This window comes from Trichechus manatus, unplaced genomic scaffold (genome assembly GCF_000243295.1).
Source record: "Trichechus manatus latirostris isolate Lorelei unplaced genomic scaffold, TriManLat1.0 scaffold00030, whole genome shotgun sequence".
In the NCBI taxonomy this organism is placed as follows: Eukaryota; Metazoa; Chordata; class Mammalia; order Sirenia; family Trichechidae; genus Trichechus; species Trichechus manatus.
Genome location: NW_004443966.1, coordinates 16,265,802 through 16,290,127, shown reverse-complemented (window position 1 = coordinate 16,290,127; position 24,326 = coordinate 16,265,802). Strand labels below are relative to the sequence as shown.

General features: G+C 39.2%; 1 protein-coding gene and 1 long non-coding RNA gene across 8 annotated transcripts in view; both read left to right on the top strand.

Moving 5' to 3' along the window:
* Window positions 1-23,641, top strand: part of UACA (uveal autoantigen with coiled-coil domains and ankyrin repeats) — a 109,247-nt gene extending 85,606 nt beyond the window's left edge. For 2 of the 7 annotated variants that reach the window (XM_004374705.2, XM_004374706.2), the window contains exons 16-19: window positions 882-3,620; window positions 5,972-6,124; window positions 8,742-8,807; window positions 12,282-13,893. In XM_004374705.2, the coding sequence (XP_004374762.1) occupies window positions 882-3,620; window positions 5,972-6,124; window positions 8,742-8,807; window positions 12,282-12,353 (3,030 nt within the window). In that variant the 3' untranslated portion in view covers window positions 12,354-13,893. Of the gene's footprint in view, window positions 1-881; window positions 3,621-5,971; window positions 6,125-8,741; window positions 9,342-12,281; window positions 13,894-23,344 lie in introns of those variants that run through there. The other 5 variants (XM_023729767.1, XM_023729766.1, XM_023729765.1 and 2 more) reach the window with 4 other exon arrangements.
* On the top strand, window positions 13,903-20,261 carry LOC111820231 (uncharacterized). The gene is made up of 2 exons (XR_002823777.1): window positions 13,903-14,544; window positions 17,300-20,261. It is a non-coding gene; the product is annotated as an uncharacterized LOC111820231 (long non-coding RNA).
* Window positions 23,642-24,326: the final 685 nt, after the last annotated feature.

Genomic DNA, 24,326 nt, shown 5'->3' with positions numbered 1-24,326 from the left:
GACCTAGTACTTGTAAAGAACCTTTATTTTATTAGGCTGAATTGGGGAAAGATAAAGATGGTTACATTTAGTCTTTTGTGATCATTTGTTTGGATATTTGTGAACTATTTCACTGAGAAGTTTAATCATACTTGCTTTTTTGTTAGACCTTAACAGAGGGAATAAGATGTTAGTCAAATTGTGTGAAGATCATGTGCTAAGTTCTAATTCATCTTCCTATTTGGGAGAAAAATCTTATTTCTTTTTTATGAGTTGACTAACATTTTGTTGACAACTCTTATACCAGCTGTGCTTATTTTGGTGGCGTTTCTGTAATTTAACCAACATTACATTGGAGTTAACAATGAGGGTACTTATAAGTCATGTATTTTATTAGAAATTAAAGGATATATCATTCTGTGAAATTGTTTGTGGATTTAAAATCGCGGTATTTGTTTTTATTCAAGGTTCTGATGATTGTCTTCAAAATTCAAAGGTGTAAGCACATTATGTACCATAAAACATAGAAATAACAATGTGTTTTGATATAATTGATATTCATGTGTGGGTAGGAATTATGAATGGGGAAAAAGAGAAAATAGTGAACAGAGGTGACAAATATTTTCCTTCTTTTTTCTGTCAAAAATAGACTTAAGTGAATAGAACTCTCAAAATATTACCACTTAAGAGCGTATGAAGGAAATCATACCCAAAACTGTTTTTTCTTACCTCAAAAATCAGTACTATATTTTTCCAACATACTAGTCAGAAAACCCTTTGACTACAGACAATGCAGAAACTTTCTATAATTTTGGCAGATATAAGTATGTTACGTATGGTAAGATAAGTATGTCTTGTTTAGGCTTTTGTGATTGACGTCTCTTTTTTTTTTTTTTTTTCAGTGTACTTCCACAGGGATGCCAGTACATATGCAAAGCAGATCTATGTTAAGACCACTGGAGCTATCTTTACCCAGCCAAACCTCGTATTCTGAAAATGAAATTTTAAAGAAAGAGTTGGAGGCAATGAGAAGTTTCTGTGATTCAACAAAACAGGACAGACTCAAGCTCCAGAATGAACTGGCTCACAAAGTGGCAGAGTGCAAAGCTTTAGCACTAGAATGTGAAAGAGTCAAGGAGGATTCAGATGAGCAGATAAAGCAACTGGAAGATGCATTAAAAGATGTGCAGAAGAGAATGTATGAGTCAGAAGGTAAAGTGAAACAGATGCAGACACATTTTCTCGCCCTTAAAGAGCACCTAACTAGTGAAGCAGCTACAGGGAACAGCAGATTAACAGAGGAACTGAAGGAGCAGTTGAAAGACATGAAAGCAAAGTACGAAGGCACTTCAGCAGAAGTGGGAAAATTAAGAAACCAAATCAAACAAAATGAAATGTTAGTAGAAGAGTTTAAGAGGGAAGAAGGCAAGCTGATAGAAGAAAATAAACGATTGCAGAAGGACTTTAGTATGTGTGAAATGGAGCAAGAGAAGAAAGGAAGACAGATCACAGAGATGGAAGGCCAGTTAAAAGAATTGGTAGCAAAATTAGCCCTTTCTGTTCCGACAGAAAAATTTGAAAACATGAAGAGCTTATTATCGAATGAAGTGAATGAGAAAGCAAAAAAATTAGCAGAGATGGAAAGAGAATATGAAAAATCTTTTAGTGAAATTAGACAGTTGAAGAGAGAACTGGAGAACTTTAAAGCTAAGCTTGCTCAGCATGTCAGACCAGAGGAACACGAGCAGCTCAAGAACAGATTAGAGCAAAAGTCCGGAGAACTTGGGAAGAAGATCACTGAATTAACATCGAAAAATCAGGCACTCCAAAAGGAAATTGAGAAGGTTTATCTGGATAATAAACTCCTCAACCAGCAGGTACATGACTTAACAGTTGAAATGAAAAGTCATTATGTTCCTTTGAAAGTAAGTGAAGAAATGAAAAAGTCACATGATGTGATTGTTGAAGGTTTGAATAAAAAGCTTTTAGATGTAACACAAAAATATTCTGACAAGAAGTTGGAAATGGGCAAGTTGCTGATGGAAAATGACAGTTTAAGTAAGAATGTTAGCCGCCTGGAATCTGTGTTCATACCTCCTGAGAAACACGAAAAAGAGACAGTGGCTCTGAAATCCAGTATTACTGAACTGAAAAAACAGCTGTCTGAACTTACTAAAAAATGTGGTGAAGACCAAGAAAAAATACATGCACTCATGTCTGAAAACACTAACTTGAAAAAGACTATCAGTAATCAGTACGTGCCACTTAAAACCCACGAAGAGGTAAAAACCGCGTTGAGCAGCACGTTAGATAAAACTAACAGAGAATTATTAGAGATGAGGAAAAAAATTGAAGATAAAAATCAAGACTCTCTAAAAATAAAACATGAGAATGATATACTAAAAAGAAACCTGGAAAACACTCACAACCAAATGAAAGCTGAGTATATCAGCCTGAAAGAGCATGAGGAGAAGATGAGTACCGTAAGTAAGAGCATGAAGAAGGTAGAGGATAATAGTGCGGAAATATTGGCTAACTACAGAAAAGGCCAAGAAGAGATTGTGAGGCTGCATGCTGAAATCGGAGCCCAGAAGAAGGAACTCGACACAATACAAGAATGCATTAAGCTAAAATACACTCCAATCACCAGCTTTGAAGAGTGTGAGAGAAAATTTAAAGCAGCAGAGAAAGAACTAAAAGAACAGTTATCAGAGCAGACACAGAAGTGTAGTGTCAGGGAAGAGGAGGCCAAGAAGTGCAAACAAGAGATTGAAAAGTTAAGGAAGGAGATTGTCTCCCTTCAGAAAAATTTAAAGGAGAAGAATGTTCTCATTGAGAATTCTCATGAAATGGAAAGAGCTTTAAGCAGAAAAACAGAAGACCTAAACAAACAGTTAAAAGACTTGTTACAGAAATACACAGAGGTAAAGAATGAGAAAGAGAAGCTAGCAGAAGAAAATGCCAAACGGACTCCTGAGATACTTGCCGCACAGACTCTTTTGCAAAAACAGCCTGTTCCATTGGAGCAGGTTGAGGCTCTGAAAAAATCTCTTAATGACACAATTGAGAATCTAAGGGAAGAGCTGAAGAATAAGCAAAGGTGTTATGAGAAAGAGCAGCAGACAGTGACCAAACTGCACCAGATGTTGGAGAATCAAAAGAACTCTTCTGTGCCCCTGGTGGAGCATTTGCAAATTAAAGAAGCATTTGAGAAAGAAGTTGGAATCATAAAAGCTAGCTTGAAAGAAAAGGAAGAAGAAAGCCAAAACAAAACTGAAGAAGTCTCCAAACTCCAGTCTGAGGTTCATAATACTAAACAAGCATTAAAAAAATTAGAGACTAGAGAGGTAGTTGATTTGTCTAAATTTAAAGCAATGAAAAGTGATTTGGAGACACAAATTTCCAACTTAAATGAAAAATTAGCCAACCTGAATAGAAAGTACGAGGACGCGTGTGAGGAGGTCTTGCATGCGAAAAAGAAGGAACTCTCTGCAAAGGATGAGAAGGAATTACTACATTCTAGCATTGAGCAAGAAATCAAGGACCAGAAAGAACGATGTGATAAGTCCTTGACAACAATCACAGAGTTAGAGAGAAGAATACAGGAATCTGCTGAACAAATCGAAGCGAAAGATAATAAGGTAGGCACAAGGTAGTCTGTTCGACTATGAGTTGAAAAGCCCAAAGCAGAAATGTTAGTACAAGGAGAAGGAGGATAGAACTGTTTGCCATAGTATTAAGGAGCTCTGGTGGTGCTGTGTTTAAGCGCCTGACTGCTAACTGAAAGGCCAGCAGTTCAAACCCATCAGTCACTCAGCGGGAGAAAGATGTGGCAGTCTGCTTCTGTAGAGATTACAGCCTTGGAAACCCTATGGGGGCAGTTCTGCTCTGTCCTATATGGTTGCTATGAGTTGAGATCAACTTGATAGAAATGGTTTTTGTTTTTTTTTGCCATAGTATTGCAGACAGGTTTAGAAGAGTATTAACAAAGTGACCATTAAATGCTACCTTTCCAGTCTAACTACTGGTATGCAAAAAAAAATCTGAATTTAAAGTAAAGTCACACACACAAAAATCAAAAGTATTTTTCTGTCTGTTCCTTTAACTGGTGTAGTCAAGGATTGAGGAAAAGATGGGGAGACTCATGGTTCCCTTGCTTCCTAAATGAATGGTTTTAGGGCATCTGAAGAATGGGAATGGAGACAAGGAAAAAAGCTGATTCTGGGCTGCAAGAAGCTGAGGACGCTGGGGAGCATCTGCAGCTTGATCTTAGCACTCACCCATAACAGTAAATCGAGCCCTCCAATTCATTGCACCTCTGTCCCCATGTCTTTCTACAGACTGGTTCCTTTGCTCAGAATGCCCTGCACCCCCTTCCTACTGAGCTGATTCCTGTACAGTCTTTAAGACACATTTTCACACCATTCGTCCTTCCTAAAGCCTTCACTGTCCAATCTAACCTACAGCAAATTGCTCCTCTTCCAAAATGTGTGGTTTATATTGGGCTTTGCCATCCATTTAAAGCATTTATATCACTATGTTAGATTTTGGTGATTGGTCTTCCCAACCAGTTTTTCTTTTTAATTTTTTTATTGTGGTAAATATATATATATATATATATATATAAAACATTTGCCAATTTAACATGTACCATTCAGTAACATTGATTATGTTCATCATGTTGTACAACCATCACTAATATCTGTTCCCAAATTATTCCACCACCATTTACAGAAACTCAGTGCCCAACCAGTTTTTTAAGAGCAAGTTTTATAACTTACCTTTCCTTCTTATCTTTCATTTTCATTGTACAGTTTATAGAATAGGTGCTCAACAATATTTTTGTAGTTACAAGAGTCAACAATTTTAAGTGTCTTCTACATGCCAAGTACTGTGTTCAGTGTTATGGATACGATGATGAATAAAAGCAGACACAGCCCCAGCCCTTCTTAGTGGAGAGGTTCAAGTACTAATCTTCAGGCACATCTGCCAATATAACCCAGAATATAAATGCCCTTAGTTTGTTTGTAAGGTGGTTGTGAATACAATAATGTATAATTCCAACAGCTAGTTAACTAATAGCTACTTGGAGACCCTGGGTGGCACAAATGGTTAAGAGCTAGACTGCTAGCTAAAAGGTTGGCAGTTTGACGCCACCCAGAGGCACTTCAGAAGACAGGCCTGGCGATCTGCTTCCGAAAGGTCACAGCCTTGAAAACCGTATGGAGCAGTTCTACTCTGCACACTTGGGGTGGCCATGTGTTGGAATCGACTCGAAGGCAGGTAACAACAACAATATCTATTTACAGCCATTGCCACGTACTGAGCATGTGCTACGTGTCAGGCATATACTTGTGATCGCGTGTGATTTTCTTAACTTGGAAAGGGTTTACCCCTTTCAAAAGAAAGTAAGGCTCAGAAAAGAAAAGGAATCCTCCATGCTCACACAGCGAATAAATGTCAGATTGGTCTGACTTTAAAGCCTGTGCTCTTTCCACTACTCTAAACAGCCTCCCTAATTTTTCTTAAGACAAAGTAGTCTAAAATAATGTGTATTCTTGAAAGGAACAGGGCACATAAATTAATTCTGGACTTAACACAAGCCATTCTTTTTTACTTTTCAAACCTTTTTGGAGGGAATGCACCCTGTTTTCCTGTGCTCCATCTCTGACCTGGATGAGTTCACGTACCTTCATAGGCTCTTAGAGATTATCTGAAAATCAAGAAGACTCATGTCATGTAAATCTTATGAATAAATGATATTTATTCTTAATTTGGTAATGCCTTTGTAAGGAGTTTACTGAGGAATTAGAGAAATTAAGGTACGTACTGTATATATCATTCATAACAATCTTAATATTTATATCTCAGTTTTCTGGCATATCGAGATAAATTTTATGTGTCAAATAATGAATGATTTCTGTGCAGAGATGTTAATATAAATGAATAAGTAAATAATATGGTTCTCCTATTTCTCTCTTTTTTTTATAAGATAACTGAACTGCTTACTGATGTAGAAAGACTAAAGCAGGCTCTCAATGGCATTTCACAGCTTACCTACACGTGTGCGAGTCCCAGCACGAGACAGAGTCAGCTGGTGGAAACCCTGCAGCGCCAAGTGGAATCCCTGCAGCAACAGCTGGCTGTAAGTCACCGACTTGGCGCTGACGTGTGCCAGTTCACCTTTCTGCTTTGTTCATTTGTGAAAGCTTATTTAGAAAGTAAACTGATTTGTGAAAGTGTTCAGAAAGTGCTAAAAGTTACCTATACTAATGGTATAATAATATCATTTACTTGGTGCCTGCTATATGCCAAATGGGGCCCTGGTGGTATAGCGATCAAGAGCTCAGCTGCTAACCAAAAGGTCAGTGATTTGAACCCACCAGTCACTCTATGGGAGAAATATGTGGCAATCTGCTTTCGTAAAGATTACTGCCTTGTAAACCCTATGGGGAAGTTCTACTCTGTCCTATAGGGTGGCTATGAGTCAGAATCGACTTGATGGCAGCGGGTGTTTTAATATGCCAGGCACTACACTAAACATTTCACATACTTCATCTCTAAACTTTATCTTTATCACAATCCTAGAAGGCAGGTTCTACTCTCCCCATTTGGTTCTTAAAGAAACAAAGATTAAAATACTTGACGCCTGGGGTCTTAGAATTGAGATCTAAACCTGGAGCTAGCTGACTCCAAACCCAGTATCTTTCCCACTGTAGTACCTTCTCTAAAATATTGGTCCACTAAACAAAGGGAGTTTTCTTAGAATTCTTTTATCCTTAAGAATAAAAGTAGGCATTCCTATGGTTTTATACCTTGTATTCTTGGAAACCCTGGTGGCGTAATGGTTAAGAGCTACGGCTGCTAACCAAAAGGTCGGCAGTTCAAATCCACCAGGCACTCCTTGGAAACTCTATAGGGCAGTTCTACTCTGTCCTATAGGGTCGTTATGAATTGGAATCAACTCAGTGGCAGTGGGTTTTTTGTTTTTTTTTTATCCTTGACTGTAGTATTAGAAGGAAAGCATGTGGATTCAGAGCTCAGCTCTAAGCCCTGCCACTTAAAAACTGGTGACCATGAAACGTTCCCCTTGACTTTGAACCTTGGCTTCCTCAGTCGTCCGGTAGGACAGTAAGAACTGGTTACGTGTTCGTTTGCTTTTTTAATTAACTGAGCTAATGGGCATTAAGATGATACATAAAACTTAGCACCAATGAAATGTAAAATGTTGCTAGTGTTTTTCTATTCTGTGGGAATTGACTATGAATTGCTTTTGAATACAAGAAAGTTATTTTTTAAAGCGTTCAGTTTTTAAAGGCATTTATTTATTTATTTTTTGGTTTATTGTTGTAGTTTAAGTGAAAGTTTACATTTCAAGTTAGTCTCTTATACAAAAATTTATACATACATTGTTATGTGACCCTAATTGCTCTCCCTATACTGTGACAGCACACTCCTCCTTTCCACCCCTGATTCCCCATGTCCATCCAACAAGCTCCTGACCCTCTCTGCCTTCTCATCTCACCTCCGGACAGAAGCTCCCCATTTAGTCTCATGTATCTACTTGAGCTAAGAGGCACACTCTTCACAAGTATCATTTTATGTCCCAAAGTCCATCCAATCTAAAGTGTTCAGTTTTTAACACTGCTGGCCTACAGACTAATAATGACAGATTGCTGATTTAGATTTTATCCAGAGGATATGGCATTCCCTTTAATATTTGGGAATATTTATTTATACATATTTTTGTTCATGACACTGTGCTAAGCACGAGGAGTTGTGGGTAGTGAGGCAAAATACAGATACATGAAAGGTAAAATAAGACAAGAGATATCAAACAGAACTGAGAATGCAGTTCTAGATTCTAAGTGGTACGAGTTCCCAGGAAGAAAAGATGACATGTGTCAGGAGCTAGTTTCAAAGAGGAAGGGAGTATTTAGCTTGAACTTACAAGATGATTGGTGTTTTGATAGGTAAAAAGAGAATAGAGGCTGTTCCAGGCAAAGAACATCATGTGAAGAAAGGCAAGGGAGTGGAATACACGTGGCATACCCTGGGGCGTGGCATACCTGGGGGCAGTAAAAGGCTGACCAGGCTGGCTAGTAATGGGAGCTGTATTTGAGACCAAACTGTGGAAGACGTTAAGAACCAAGCGGATGAATTTGGAGCCTCTTATATGTAAAGAGGTGTCACTCAGGTTTTGAGCCAGAGTGATTTCAGTAAAGAGGTACTGCAGCTCTGGAAGCATGGTAGGGAGTATGTCTAGAGATAGGGAGACAAAATAGGATATTTCTGTAATAATCTGAAGTATAAGTTGATAGGTGTCTGGACTGGGTTTGAGGCATTAGATGTGAACCTAAGGCAATAATTTCATGTCACGTAGGGTAAGTGGCATTGCTTTCATGCAGGTTTTCGAACCCCTGCTGAGAATTTGCATTTCTTGCAAGTTCCCAGGAAGTTATACATAAGAATCACCTGGGGATCCTGTTAAAATGTAGATTCTGATTCAGTGTATCTAACCGGTTTGAAGCCCTGGTTTCACTGTGAATGTTCACATGTAGCCATTAGAAAAATTGATTCTGTTGTTATGGAATTCTACATCTGGTGGGTCCAAGATGGTTTGATACGAGAAGTAGTGGGAGCACTTCAATTATACTACTACCCGGAAGCGTCTGGTCTAAGGATAGCACTGTCACAAGCCTCCATGCATTTGATAGTGCGAATGCTAATTTTCTGATCTCTCCGTCTTTTTGCATTTCCAGGATACTGACAGGCAACACCAAGAGGTAATTGCAATTTATCGGACGCACCTTCTTAGTGCTGCACAGGTAAAGAACTGTTTTTCTTTTGGGAAGGAAATCATTTTAGAGAATTGTTTTCTTTTTTTGTATTGTTTTTCGAGAAAAAATTTTTTTTTCTTATTTGCAAGTAAATTTATGTGAAAGCAGTTGATATTTAAAGTAACTGTACCCCATATGCTTATTTAAAAATAATTTCATTTCTTTTAATCATGATTGTGTATCTGCCAGAGAAATTTACAAAGCTATATGGCAACACAGCATCTTAAATTTAGTGTTGTCTCCATCTGCTTGTCACTCCGTTTGTAGACAGTTTGGCAACATACGATGGCAGCACACAGTAATGGTGTTGCTAGCGGGCATGGTACCACGACATCACACGTGGCACGTGGCTGTCAGCTAAGAGACGAGGGTGGAAAGGACTTCATATGTTTCTTGATAGCTCAGAAGTATTTCTTTGAAATGTAGAGAGTAGTGTAAAAGTACAAAAATGACAAGTAGGATATGCATAGAATTGTCATAATTAAGGGAAAAGATGGTTCTGTTAGATGGAGCCCTGGTGGCGCAGTGGTTAAGAGCTCAGATGCTAACCAAAAGGTTGGCAGTTGGAATCCGCCAGCTGCTCCTGTTCCTGTTCCACCAGTTCTGCTCTGTTCTATAGGGTCATTATGAGTCAGAATCAAGGTGACGGTAATGGGTTTGGTTTTTTCTGGCGGGGGGAGGTTAGAAGATCAGCGGTAATATATATTACACCGTAAACTCAGTGCAGCATGAGATGAAGAAGTCCCGTCTTTGGGTGTGTGCTTAGAAAGCTTTTTGAAAAAAAATCATATTAAAAAATGATTTAAATACGAAGGATACTATGCTTAATGTTCTATAGAAACTCATCTCCAGAATTCTCAGATTTTTCAGGAAGATGTACTAAAGGGACAAATGCTGGAACAGTGGGTGAGATATAATAGAAACTGTTTCAGAATTTCAGAATTTGAAGTGTGTCAGGCCACATTGTAAAAAAAAAAAGGAAAAAAAGAAAGATAGTTGTTGAGAGAAAGCTTCCAAGAAAGGTCATTAAAAAAAAATTAGGCAAAATAATAAAAAAGAAGAAACTTTATGACATCAGATTCTTAAAATCAAACAGCTTGCCTTTTCTATAGGAGCTGGAGAGGGAACCCATGAAAAGGATGACTGGTATGATAGAGGAAGGTATCTTTTTGAATAGATGGAAGATAAGCTGGGATTTGAAAGTATGTTGCAATTATTAGAAAAGACTGTTGGTGGACACCAACATGGGGAGTTTGTTTGTTGTTGTTGCTAGCTGCAACTCATGGCGACCCCATGCGTGCAGAACAGAACTGCTCCATAGGGTTTTCATAGTGACCCTGTAGGACAGGGTAGAACTGCCCCATAAGATTTCCAGTGAGCGGCTGGTGGATTCGAACTGCCAACCTTTTCGTTAGCAGCCAAACTCTCAACCACTGTGCCATAACGGCAATGGGTTTGGTTTTGTTTTAAAGGTTTTTCAAGGCTGTGTGACCTTTCGGAAGTAGATCGCCAGGCCTGTCGTTCGAAGTGCCTCCGGGTGGGTTCGAGCCACCAACGTTTCATCTAGTAGTCGAGCGCTTACCCATTTGTGCCACCTAGGGACTTCTCTAGGGAGCTTAGGAGAGGAAATAGTATAAAAGCATAGGAGATCTTCATTAGAGAGGGCCAGGAACTCGCTCGGATCTGGTATTGGCCAACAGAGGAAGCACGCACTCTCTGAAAGATACTGCAAACTAACAGGCCTTCCTGCTGACTCCTAATGGAACGTAACAAAAACAATTGGCGTCTGAGATACTCTCGCCTTCTGGCATCATAAAGTTAACTAAGAAGTTCAGCTTAGTCAGCTATGGCTAATGCTTGAAATTTAAACATCCTGCTGTTATAGAAACAGATTTTGGAAGCAAAACTTTTTATATTAGTAGAAAATATTTCAAGTGCTCAAGCGAAAAAAAAAAAGGGGGAGTTGTTTATAAGCACACCATATTGACTTCTTGCATTTAATCAACCTCTTGCCATCTTTTTAAGTTTAAAATGTTTCTCTCTAAATATAAATGGCTACTGTGCACGTAAGGGGCCCTGGTGGTGCAGTGGTTAAGTGCTTGGATGCTAACCAAAAGGTCGGCGGTTCCAACCCACCAGCCACTCTGCGGGAGAAAGATGTGGCAGTCTTCTTCCATAAAAATTTACAGCCTTGGAAACCTATGAGGCAGTTCTACTCTGTGCATGTGCAAAAATGCTCAACCTCACCTGTAATGGGAGGAATGCAAACAAACATGCAGGTACTACTTTGCACCTGTGGGACTAGCAAATTAAACAGGATGATAGTCTGTAATGTCAGCCAGAGTGTTGCGGGAAATGGGCATAAATACCCTGCTGGTGAGCGTGTAAATTGTTGTAATGTCTTAGAGGGCAGGAGCGGGCAGTGTTTGTTCTGATGTACTTAGGGTCACTGTGAGTCCAAACAGACTCGGTGACACCTCACACAACCGTAAAGTTAAAAGCTGAGCCTACTTTTTGACCCAGCAGTTTCTTCCTTAGGAATCTATCCGTTAAGATCAGAAATGCCTTAAATGTCCATTATTGATGGAATGGGTAAAGAAATTATGGTATGTCCATACAGTGGAATAGTATACAATAATTAGGTAAATGTAGAGAAGAATTTCTGTGGCACTTAAGTGAAAAAGCAAGTTGCAAATTATTATATGATCCTGTTTATATAAAAATATACATATGGGGAGTTTTTCATAAATTACTTGTCCAATTAAAAAAAATCCTTGGCAGGAGCAAAAAAAAAAAAATTGTAGTCTGTTTTGCTCATTTATAACTTATACTGCCCCTATCATCTAGGGCTGTTATTAAAAGAGAGAGAGAGAGAGAGAGAGGTTTGTCCATCTGTTTCCTGATAGATGTTAAGAGCAACTGGTGTGCACTGCTTCTAAATTTCTTTTTTTTTCTATTGTACTGTAGATGAAGGTTTACAGAACAAATAGTTTCTCATTAAACAGTTAGTACACATACTGTTTTATGACATTGGTTGCCAATCCCACAACATGTCATCACTGTCCCTTCTCAACCTTAGGTTCCCTATTAGCTTTCCTGTCCCCTCCTGCCTTCTAGTCCTTGTCCCTGGACTGTTGTGTCCCATTGGTGTCGTTTTGCTTTATGGGGCTGTCTAATCTTTGGCTGAAGGGTGAACCTCGGGAGTGACTTCATTACTGAGCTAAAAGGGTGTCCGGGGGCCATACTCTCAGGGTTTCTCCAGTCTCTGTAAACTGACTTTCTTTATTTCCATTGTAGGATGCCACTCCCTTTTCCAATAATTCCTTTAGAATATCACCATGGTGGTGAGGTTTGAGCATTTGATGAATCCCAACTGCTTATGTTCTATTATAAAGCCTTGTCTTTAGCATTCTTGTGTAAATGAAGATGACATAAAGTATTTCTCTTCTTCTTTCTCCCAAGGGTCACATGGACGAAGACGTCCAGGCAGCCTTACTCCAGATCATACAAATGCGGCAGGGGCTTGTGTGCTAGTGGTTAGCGCTGCCCAGCCACTGTCTGCTTTATCTCGCTGGTGCTGAGCATTCTGTGTGCAACTCCACAGCCTTGTTGGGCCTTACTGTGTTAGCAGAATTAAAATAAAATATATTTTCTTCCATCAGTAGGTTTTTTTTTTTAATTAGATGAGTATGCTACTGAGTTTTTCAATATCAGTTCTAATATATTCTATATATGTAAATTCTACAGTTCGGCAAGCAGCATAACACTTTGCCTTGGATTGACTATATTTTTAAACTTTTGAATCCCTAATAATACATGAGTGGGTCCATATGAAGAAAGTTTGGGCTGAAATAATTGTTTAAAGATTTCTTTCAGAGAAATTAATTTGGTCAGTAGCCATTTTTAAGTGGATCAAAAGACCTTTCAGATCCTCATTTGAGTGTGGGACTTACTGCGGTTTCAAGGAATGCATTGTAACTTGGCTGGCCAAGTTACATCTTTGTTGAAGTAACTTAATGAGTGCCTTTGACTTGCTTGGAGGTACACATATATTTTTTCTTCTGATACTAGTAACTTTTATACTTTTTTTTTTAATACATTTCTTTTCATAAATGGTTTGCAGCACTAAATTATATTTGGATTAAGAACAGCAGGGGTGGAATATATCAGGAATTTAAAATAAAATTGCCTCATAATCTTCACAACAGTATCTTAATTTTTACTTGTTGTGAGTTTTCTTGCCACAGTATTTAAAGAACTATGATAAATGGTCTGCTGGATTTCTCAGTGTCAAAAATTGTAGACATTTTTTAGCAATTACTTTGACATTTGCTACTGTAGTAACCAAGCACTCATTATACATGTATCCTCCAAATGTTTCCTACTTATTTACAGGAAAATTGCACTAATGAGATTAATAATGTGAAATGCCATTTTCTTGCAAGATTAGCGTTAGAGTATTGATTTTAGAAAATAGATTTTTAAGATTTTAGACAAAAGTGTAATAACACAATAAACTGTAAAAATATAGGCAGCAAGAAAATAATAACATCAGACATGTTTATGGTGACCACACTAATGTAACCAGCCATTTTTGTGAACTCCATCTCCTTAAAGAAAGTTTGTATGTCTTTTACTTTTATTAATTTGTTGTTTCCCATGCAGATTGAAAATTAATAATTTGTTAGCAGATAAACTGAATAAATGAGTCATTTCAGCCAAATTTTCTTAATTTGCAAAATGTGCCTTAGCAATAATCCCTGAGCATACTGAACCAGGTTTCAACCCCATTTTTGTATAATAACAGGGACAAAGGACCTTCAAAATAGCTTTTCCCACAAAAGAATAAAACCATTGTATTTCTCCAGTATAGAAATAACAGTGGAAAGTCAGAATTGGATTTATTTTTAGTTCTTTAGGTAGATGTACACAGTTTGCATAAGTGACATTTAGTTTCTTTAATTATTATATGTAATGTCCTTCAGAGGAGCCCTGGTGGCACAGTGGTTAAACACTCGGCTGCTAACTGAAAGGTCAGCAGTTCAAACCCACTAGCTGCTTCACAGGAGAAAGATGTGGCAGTCTGCTTCTGTAAAGATCACAGCCTTGGAAACTCTATTGGGCAGTTCTCTCTGTCCTCTAGGGTCGCTATGAAGAGCAATAGACTCCGTGGCAGTGGGTTTGGTTTTTTTGGTGTAACGTCCGTCAGCATGAGTTCTGGTTCACAAGTTTAGGCCATCTGTTGAAGCTCTTGAGTAGAGCAAAGTTCTGTACTGAATACTGACATTTCAGTGTTGTATTTTCCTTATTAAGGGTGGGAAGGGAACCCTATTTTGTGTTATTTTATTTTGCCGTCAACCATCAATAAAATGTTATCTGTGGAATGTTGTTTTGAACATCCTTGTAAAGGATTTGCAAGTTAAATCAATCCATTTCCTGTCTTTGGAGTCTGGAGTCGGGAACAATGGGGTCCAAAGTACAGATGGTGATACCTATTTTATGTTAGCTAGCTAGAGTGAAATATCAAGTAATCTCCTTGAATGAATCCCATTTTTTCATTCACTCAACTTCTGATTTCAAAGGCAGAGATTGCGCTTACAAGACTGAAGACTACAGCTGTTTGGTTAGTGAGCAAGTGGAACCGAGGCAGCGGGCAGTGCTGGCCTCTGCCGGTCTGTGGGCAGGTGGATTATGGCCAAGAGGAAAGATGATATTTGGCTAAGATGTGAGTGCCCTCTGACTCATTAAATTCCTATTTCAATCCTTTGCTGAAAGCTTTATTACTGTTCCATTGTTTTGTTTTGTTTTTCTGTCACTCCTGCTTCAGTTAGAAAAACTCATTCCTTTTGACAGGTCAGTGTTATAAATAGTTGTCTGTTAATAGAAGAGCACATATTTATGCAATGAACACCTTAAACTGTGACACTATACTGACTAATCCCCAGCTATGCCTGTGCTGTTTTGAAACTCCGGATAAGTTTTGCTTAGTCTTTGTCATGGCTTGCTTTTTAAAAACTGTTTCTCTTGACCCTAACCAAATTTTATGCAGTTAAAATGCTTTCTATTATTCTAAATGTGTTGAGTCATCACTGCTGTAAAAATCCTGCAGCCTTAGAACAGGAACACTTTTTTTCCTAGTGTTAGCAGCTGCCCTCTAACAAGGCCCTAAAACCGTGCTCACACACATGCTTCCTGCCTGTCTGAGTGGTTCATGTTCTCTGGCTCCCTTCTTTCCAGGTAGGAAAGGGAAGAGTTTCCATGTAATTTTTGGTGGCCCTGATGACCGCATATACCAGCGCCTGCTTATGCTACTGCCGAGCATTGGATAGCAGTGGTTACTAGCTTTTCTTCACACCTGCTTCCTTGTGGTGGAAGAAAACGGTACTTCTTATGGCCTCCTTGTTTTTCTCATCACTGGATTCTGCAGCCTTGTGGTCATCTTTTTTTCTTCTTGCAAGTTCTGTACTCCAAAGCGGTAGCAGTACCCCTAGCCTCAAAATAAGGATGAACGTGTAAAACACGGTTGCGCACGCTTGGCAGAGAAAAAAATAACCTAGACCTCGCTCCTGGCCACTAAATGTTATGAGTAATTTTCAGAGAGGAAGAAAAGCCAAAGGCGAACAGTGCCAGAGTTGGCACCATAGAATGTATGGTTCACCAGATACAAAATGGAACACAGTAAAGGCATTCTGGCTCTCGTTACATTCCATGACGTCCTCGACTAAACTGGACCTGAGATTTTATTGTTGGAAATTCAGTTATTTCCCATGTTTTTGCTGAGGCTGTTTGAATCAGGAGTCCCTGAGTGGTGCAAACCTTTTAAGTGCTCAGTCGCTAACTGAAAGGTTGGTGGTTCAAGTCCACCCAGAGGCGCCTTGGAAGAAGGGCCTGTGGAGCACAGTTCTATTCTGACACACACAGGGTGGCCGTGAGTTGGAGTCGCCTCGATGGCAACTGGCTTCTTTTTTTGATAATTAGAATCAGCCCTGTCTAGATCAGCTGCTCAAGGTAAATTTTTAACCTGGTGTCTGATTCTTACTGCATGTGTGGACTCTGGGCTCAAGTGAGTCATGAATGTAGAGATTAAAAAAAAAAAAAAAAAAAACTCCTCCGGCTGCCGCAGGATAGCATTCCAGCAAGACTCTCCGGGCAGTGAGACTGTGTGTGCTTAGCATAACCGGGCATGTGGCTTCACTTCTCCATCAGAGGGCATCTTCATTATTTATGCCTGCATGAACAAACACTGACAATGAATGAACTCAAAAGGGAAGGTTACAAAATGTCCTATGTAAATGAAAAAGAGCCAAGAATCGTGAGGGTTGCATGTGTATATATGTGTGTGTATGTATGTAAATGATTCCATTAAAGTGAAATAACGGAATAGACAACAATAAAATCAGTGCCCCTTATAATTGATATTTGGAACCAAATTGTTGTACTTAATGGGCCTGATTTTTATTTTATATTTTAAGCAGGTTTGCTTTTTTTTTTTCCCCCAAGATAGCAGTCTTGGGAATATTCTGAATTCTGGTAAGAGTTTAGAGAGGTTATTGCCTTCTTAATAATTTAGAGCTTCTATTGCTCTGCCAAGTCAGAAGATTAACATTTAATAGAAAAAAAATTCTATATCTATAATTCAGTCACAGCTATTAGATCAGATGGATTTTACATTAAGTGAAAAAGATGTTGAGCATTTAAGGACCATTAAACTACAGGACTCTTTTATTGGATTTTAAGGCCTCCAAGCCAGGGTCCTGCTGCGAAGAGTATTTATTTTACACATACAGAAAGCGTTAAAGCTGGGAGAAGGGCACACATTTTAAAAGAAAATAGGCCATGAAAAAGTGTGATTTTCCACATTGTAACTACCACACGGATTCAGCCTTATTTTATAGTAATTAGTTTCATGCATCATTAAGTAGCTTTCTTACGGGCCAGAAGAATATGGTGAAGGCCACTTTAAAGGTGGTACCTGCAGGAAATCTAAGTAGCTGGGTACTCTGTTGGTATTTTACTTCTAGAAACGACATTTCTAATAGTTCCCAGGATCCTTGAGGTCTCTGTATATTGTAAAGAATTTAAGTGCTCTTTAAGAAGTCCTGGAGAGAAGTCGCTTCTAAGAAGAGTCAAATACTTTTTTTCTAGTGATGCCCAAAGTATCAAAGAGCGACTAGAATCTGACCCTTGGAAAGAGTCACTTGCCTGTGGAGAGGAAGTCTGCACAGCCCTAGTTATTAAGTGCTTGTGACATACTTTATATTGTTGGAATTAAAGCATGACAAAATACCTTAATTAGTATAAACTTTTCCTGCTATTTGCAATACCTCTGCCCCTTCCCCACCTCCAAAAACTGGGAAAGAGTTTTATGTAGGAGCATAAAAGCAAATTGAGAGGATGTGGGAATGGAGTTAATATAATTTGTAATTTTTTTTTCTACAATGTCCAAACAAATTTTGTGATTTTCTTTCTTGCTATTCTAGGCTTCTTTTAATTGCCTCTCACTGAAGTGACACCTCCCGGTCTGCTTCAGAAATTCTCTTCAGGATTTAAAAATGAAGCTGATTCATATTCAGAGTCTTTCTGCTAAAATCTGTTCAGCCAAAATAAAAATGACTGCTTTTTAAAATTTTCCCTCCCCTCTCTGTTGTTGCTCCTTGCAAACATTGTCTCACTTCTTACAGGAGCTGAGAGATTTCATTTATGCACAATTAAAAGTCAGTCTTCTCGGTACAAATGGAGAGAGAGAAACAGTTCCTGAGCTACCAACAGAAGTCGTGAGGATTAAAGTGTATCTGCCTCAATCAGATAAATGTGACCTGCTCTCTTGAGCTGGAGAGATTTTTTTTTTTTAACTGAATGGTTCCAGTTAGTTGGCTTTAATCCCTGAGCAATAGAGCTTCTTTAAAACCATCTTTATTCATCCACATCAATTGACACTTAAAAAAATCCCCCAGTTAACCATTCATCTGAGTTTGAATGTATCCATCAGAGTCAAATGCATTTAAGAGGATTTGCAATCTCTGATTATCCAAAATGCCATTTATTGTCAGTATTTTTGGTATGCCACAGCCAACTTTGTTACTCTAATGCACATAGCCACTTAGCCGCAGCACCGCCTAAAATATATCACAGCAATTAAGGTAACTGAAGGAGGGCTTTTCTCCAGCTTCGTGCTGGCACCGCTTGTTGTGTGGTTATGAACATCAGAAAGAATTCCTTAATGCGCTCTCGCTCTCCTTCCAGACCCTTTTGGGCAGTCTCGCCCTCCATGTTCTCTAAGTAGAGAGCAGTTACCAGGACAACAGAGAATTGGAGGAAGATTTAATTGTGGTCTGATGTCTAACCAGAGTAAAGAGCAAGTGCCTTTGAATTTACATTCTGGGCTCCCAAGCAAATGTCAATATGCATATTTATTATTTTTGCCTTACCTCATTACAAAAAGGATTTAAGGTGGCTTGCAAAGAAGTATACAGTTTTTTTTTCTTAATGTGGGCAAGGAGAAGAGGGATGGTAAATACTGAAAGGATAGGAAAAATAAGCAGCAGCTTGGGATCCAGAGAACATGCCATAAACACCGTAGTTATCCTGCTTATTTTTCTAGAGCTGACCCCAGTTTGACTGACCTTCCTAGCAGCCAGTGCAACGATGAGAACACCACATACGTGAGGCCCAGTATCCATCAGGAAGAGCGCAATTAGTCCTTCTGACGCTGGTTTCCCGCTGGGTCCAGCGTGTCCGTTGTTAAACTCAGATGAGTTGCACGTCCTTGGGGACACATGCTGTAGGACAAACACGGTACATCTTCCTAAAGTGCTTCCTTCAGACTCGATGATAAGAAATTGAAGAAGTTATTTTTCAGTGAACTTTTTATTTTGGAATAATTTGTAGCCTATGAAATGGCTGAACCACAATAGAAGTCCATGGGGAAGAACATTTTCATTTTTTTCTCTTGCCTTATTCTTGGTCCACAAATGTTTCAAACAAATTTTCTCAAGTAGATGTCTGTCTCTTGTATAGTTTTTGCCTTCCTTTCTGCCCTTTTTCTATTACGTGTATGCCTCCCTTCAGGCCTCCTAAGCTCTCCCTATATCCTAAATTCCCCATTTTTGCACCCCTTAACCAGGCCTGCCCTGTGCCCCAAGTGCTGTGTGTTCCCGTTTCCAGTCCCATCCCTCATCTCCATCCAAAGATAGGAATCAGTGGAGTTTTCTCTGGCAGGAGTTAAAAAATAGTATGACCAAATTAATTCACAATAATTGTAAATTATTGACAACACAACCGTTGCAAACATTTTCGTTTTAAAAAAGGATGTTTAATCTCCAATAATGTATTAATTGTCAGATAATCTTGAGGGAGAAGAATAAAATGAGGGGGAAAATCCATATTTAATGAGGAATGCAAGATAATTCTCACCAAGCTGAAGACATATAACCCTTGCCTGAATTATGCCCACGCCTTTCTTCCCGATTCCCCAAACTGTGGCTTTTCACCGATTCCTCCCTCCCTCTACATTGTTTATGAAAGTCTCTTTTTTTAAGGGTAGTGCATACTGGACATTTGCTATTCTTTTGACCACCCAGCATATGAGCCACCTTTCTACATTCATGGAATTATTTGCCTTAAGAGTCTTGATGAAACGAGGAGGTAACCACCTATTTTAAAAGCTGAAAATGTCAAATATTTGCTCTTCCCTGACAGTTGCTGTCGGGATGAGGCTCCACCCCGGCCAGGCCAGTCAGCCAGAGACAGAGATGGTACTGATGTTTCTTTATGGCAGCAGGCAGCTGGAGTTGCTCCAAGATCAAGTTCCTGATGCAGAGATGGAGGTGGCCCAAAGATTAGCATCTAATGCTTGATGGGATAGCTGTTATTTTCTTACCAGACACAGACTCTGGGATGTGATTTGGAAGCTTGCTTCTGTCTGCTCAAGCCCAAGCCTTGTTTTTCGCCCTCTCTATAATTCAGTGAGCTACTCAATACATTTTGATTAAATCCCCTATCTGCTTAAAACAGCCAGACTTGGTTTCAATTGCTTAGAATTAAGAACCTGGGCTGATAAACTTTTTTTCAAACAACCAAATATATTCAATTTATAAAATACAGACAGGAAAAATGAAAAAAAAAATTCACTCTGAACCTAGAGGTAACTATTATTAATGTGCATCTTTTCCAATACTATTGTATGCATCCATTTCAAGGGAGACCATCTTGTAGGAGAATAACTGGACAGGATTTTTGAGGCCACTTCCCTCTTTATGCAGTGAACCCAATAAATGGGTTTCCTAGTCTTGTTTTAAGAATGCTTAATTCACTCTTAACTTACTTAATTCATATGTAGAGTGAGAAGAGAAGAATGAGGAGGTTGCTTTTAACCCTGAGCTAATTTAAGAATCCTCTACAAGAGGATGTTAACCTTTATTATATGTTACAAAATCCCTCCCTCCCCCAAATTTTATCATTTGTCCTTTAACTATTTTTTTTTCTGTCCTTCAGACGTTCAAAATTTTTATATAACAAGCTTGTCAGTCCTTTTATGGTTTCTGGCATTGGTGTCATACCTTAAACATTACTCCCAACATATACATCTATATTTTATCTAGTACTTTTGTGGTATTATGGTTTATATTTAAACAGATAACACATTTGGAATTTATTTTATGGTATTGTGTGAAGTACAGATCCAGCTTTTGGAGACTGTCAGTCGGGGATTGCCATTATGGGCAAACTCTGTTCTTTAATGCGTGCAGGAAGTGGAATGTTCTGGTTAATGCAGAATTCTGGTAAATAAGCAATGATAGTGAATGTAATTTCCCTTTGAGAATTCGCAAGGCCTGTCAAGACATTATAGTGCCTCAGGATCATCAGCAATATCACAAACACTCATTATTATGCTGTACATGTGTTGATGTGCTCATTAACAGAGCCTGAGCAGAATACTGGGTAAAAGGGAGTAGACTGTCTTTTTCTTCTTGGATACTTGGAGTAAAGTGGGTGTTAGGGACCTTGAAGACAGATGGCAAGTCCATCAGTTTGCTATGTGAGTTCCCACATCCACACTAAGCTGTTAAATTTACTTTGTGAGTTAGAACTAATACAGAATGGCAACGAAGACAATGATAAACAGTTGGCCAATAATTTACAGAGCCATTTCACAGAGGATGGAAATGATTCTATCCTACTAGGCTCCAAATAGCTTTCTGGCAGGGGAGCCAAGTGAACCCACTTGAGGTGGGATTTCTCCAGCACACCACAGATAACACCACTACTTATGCTCAGGCCTTAGAAGAATAGTCTGTTGAAGTTTCCCACATTTGTGGGATTAGTTGCTTTGGCAGAAAGCCACTGAAAACCCATGCATAGACTGATAAATACGGAGCCAATGCATTCATACTTCAGTGCTTTCCCTACTTCTGCCCAATCAGGATCTTCTTCTATCCCAGCCAAACTCATCCAATGGCGCTGCCCTCATAAACCTAGGTTTCCTTGTCTCCTTGCTATGCCCATCTTATTCTCATCACTTGAAATAATCTCCCACTTCATTCCTTCCTATTATAATTCAACAAATACTTCAAGGAACAACTCAAATACTACCTTCATGAAGCCTTCCAGGAGTTCCCTTCTGGAAGAGTTTTCCCTTTAACTCTGAACTCATTGAAGTTCAAAAAACATCACTTGAGTGCCTGCCATGTGTCAGAAGACACTGTCCTAGTTTCTGGGGAGCAAAGAGCAGTTATCTTCGCTTCCTCTGCTTTATCACCCATGAAGCACTTAGCATATAATGCTGTTAGACTGTGGTTTTTATCTCCTAAACCTAATGATAAGCTACTGAGCAGTGGGGAGTGGTCTTAGAAAACTTTGAACACCTCCCACAGTGGCTAGCCCAGCCCAGACTCTTCCATCTGAATGAGTAAATATATGAATATAAGTAGCAAATGAAAATGATCTGGAGAAAGAGCAATGAGTGAACAAATAAATGTACATCAAAAATATATTCACTTTTCACATACTATATGATTCCATTTATATAACATTATCAAAATGACGAAAGTACAGAGGTGGAAAACAGTGGTTTCCTCTAGTGGTTGGCATGGGTTCTGGACGGTGTGGGGAGGAAGCGGGTCTGATTATAAAGGGATAGCATGAAGGAGATCTTTGTGGTGATGGAACAACTTTGTATCTTGATTGCAGTGGTAGCTACAGAAATCTACACTTGTGATAAAATAACGTGTTATTGTTGTTAGGTGCCACTCGAGGTGGTCCCAACTCATAGCAACCCTATAGGACACAGTAAAACTGCCCCATAGGGTTTCCAAGGAGCGGCTAGTGGATTCAAACTGCCAACCTTTTGATTAGCAGCCATAGCTCTTAACCACTGTGCCACCAGGGCTTCCCAAAATAGCATAGAGCTATATATATACATGGTGCCAATATCCATTTCCTGATGTTGGTATTGGAGTATAGTGAGGTGTGATGTAACCATTGGCGGAAACTGGGTGAACGGTACATAGGACCTACCTCTCTACTATCTTTGCAACCTCCTGTGGCTCTATACTTACCTCAAAATAAAAAGAAAATAACCAACAAAAACAAAAAACAAACTCAACTTGTTCTTCAGAAGAATAAGCAATGACTTAGAGAAACACAGTGAAACCTATATGAACCGGAACTTGATGGGACTGCCTTGTTTTTTCTGGGTCTCTCAAGGTTCCACCTACGACAGGGTGCAGTCTTACCCCTTTTCTATTGCTCGTTTTAGTGGAAAATACTTGAGTTTTCCTTCTCTGGCGAGTTTCTGCCCTTACAGTTTCTGGCTTTTGTAGGTTTTACCGTATATATGACAGAGTAGGGAGCCCTGGTGACATAGTGGTTAAGAGCTCAGCTGCTAACCAAAAGGTCAGCAGTTTGAATCCACCAGCTGTTCCTTGGAAACCCTATAGGGCAGTTCTACTCCATCCTGTAATGTTGCTATGGGTCGGAATTGACTGGATGGCAATGGGTTTTTTTTGGTATGACAGAGTAGACATAATTAGAAGGAGGCCTGGTGGTACAGTGGTTAAGCACTCAGCTGCTAACTGAAAGGTTGGTGGTTTGAATCTCTCCATGGGGGAAAGATGTGGCAATCTGCTTCTGTAAAGATTTACAGCCTTGGAAACCCTGTGGGGCAGTTCTACTCTGTCCTATAGGGTTGCTATGAGTCAGAATCGGTTCAGTGGCAATGGGTTTAGACGTAATTAGATTAGGAAACTGAGGGATTATGCTAAGGCCAGGAGTATAGTCCTCAGACCATAACTAAACTTAGGCTCCATCCAGTGTCAACCCTGAGCTTTCTAAAGGCCAAAGAAAAGAGAATCTTTGGGGTTTTCTATATATTCCCCCTTGGCTACTACTCTAATCCAGAGGACAGCAACTTTAGATCTTGAATAAGTAAAAGAACTTTTTTGTTGTTTTTGTTTTACAATGAAAACACTGAGCAACTCTCCAAATCAATCTTTTCTCTTCTGCATTTGAATCTGGACATATTCAAGGGCTTGGTCTGCTGAATGCATGCTTTGGCTATGATGATCAACAGGAAAACCCAGGCCATGGCGGAAAAACTAGCACAGGAGAATTTCCAAAGTGTAAGTCTTGCCGTCGCCGTGTGTCTGTCAGTTTGTGGTACTGTGAGGCCTTGTGTGTTGCAGTGAAGCTGGAAGCTATGCTACCGGTATTCAGCTGCCAGCAGAGACATCCATGACAGACAGGTTTCAGCTGAGCTTCTAGACTAAGACAGACTAGGAAGAAGAACCCGGCAGTCTACTTCCGAAAAGAATTAGCCAGTGAAAACCTTATGAATAGCAGCAGAACATTGTCTGATATAGTGCCGGAAGAAGAGCCCCCCAGGTTGGAAGGCACTCAAAAGACAACTCGGGAAGAGATGCCTCCTAAAAGGAGAATCAGGCTTTTGGGACCTTCATTTGCTGATGTGGCATGACTCAAAATGAGAAGAAACAACTGCAAACATCCATTAATAATTGGAATGTGGAACGTACGAAGTATGAATCTAAGAAAATTGGAAGTCTTCAAAAAATGAAATGGAATGAATAACATCGATATTCTAGGAATTAGTGAGCTGAAATGGACTGGTATTGGCCATTTTGAATTGGACAATCATATGGTCAACTATGCCGGGAATGTCGTTGCCATCATCGTCAAAAAGAACATTTCAAGGTCTATCCTAAAGTACGATGCTGTCAGTGATAGGATAAAATACATACGCTTATAGGAAGGAAGACCAGTTAATAAGACTATTATTCAAATTTACACACCAACCGCTATAGCCAGAGTTGAAGAAATTGAAGATTTTTACCAGCTTCTGCAGTTTGAAATTGATCAAACATGCAATCAGGATGCATTGATAATTACTGGTGATTGGAATGCAGAAATTAGAAACAAAGAAGAAGGATGGGTATTTGGAAAATACTGCCTTGATGATAGAAACGATGCCGGAGATAGCATGATAGAATTTTG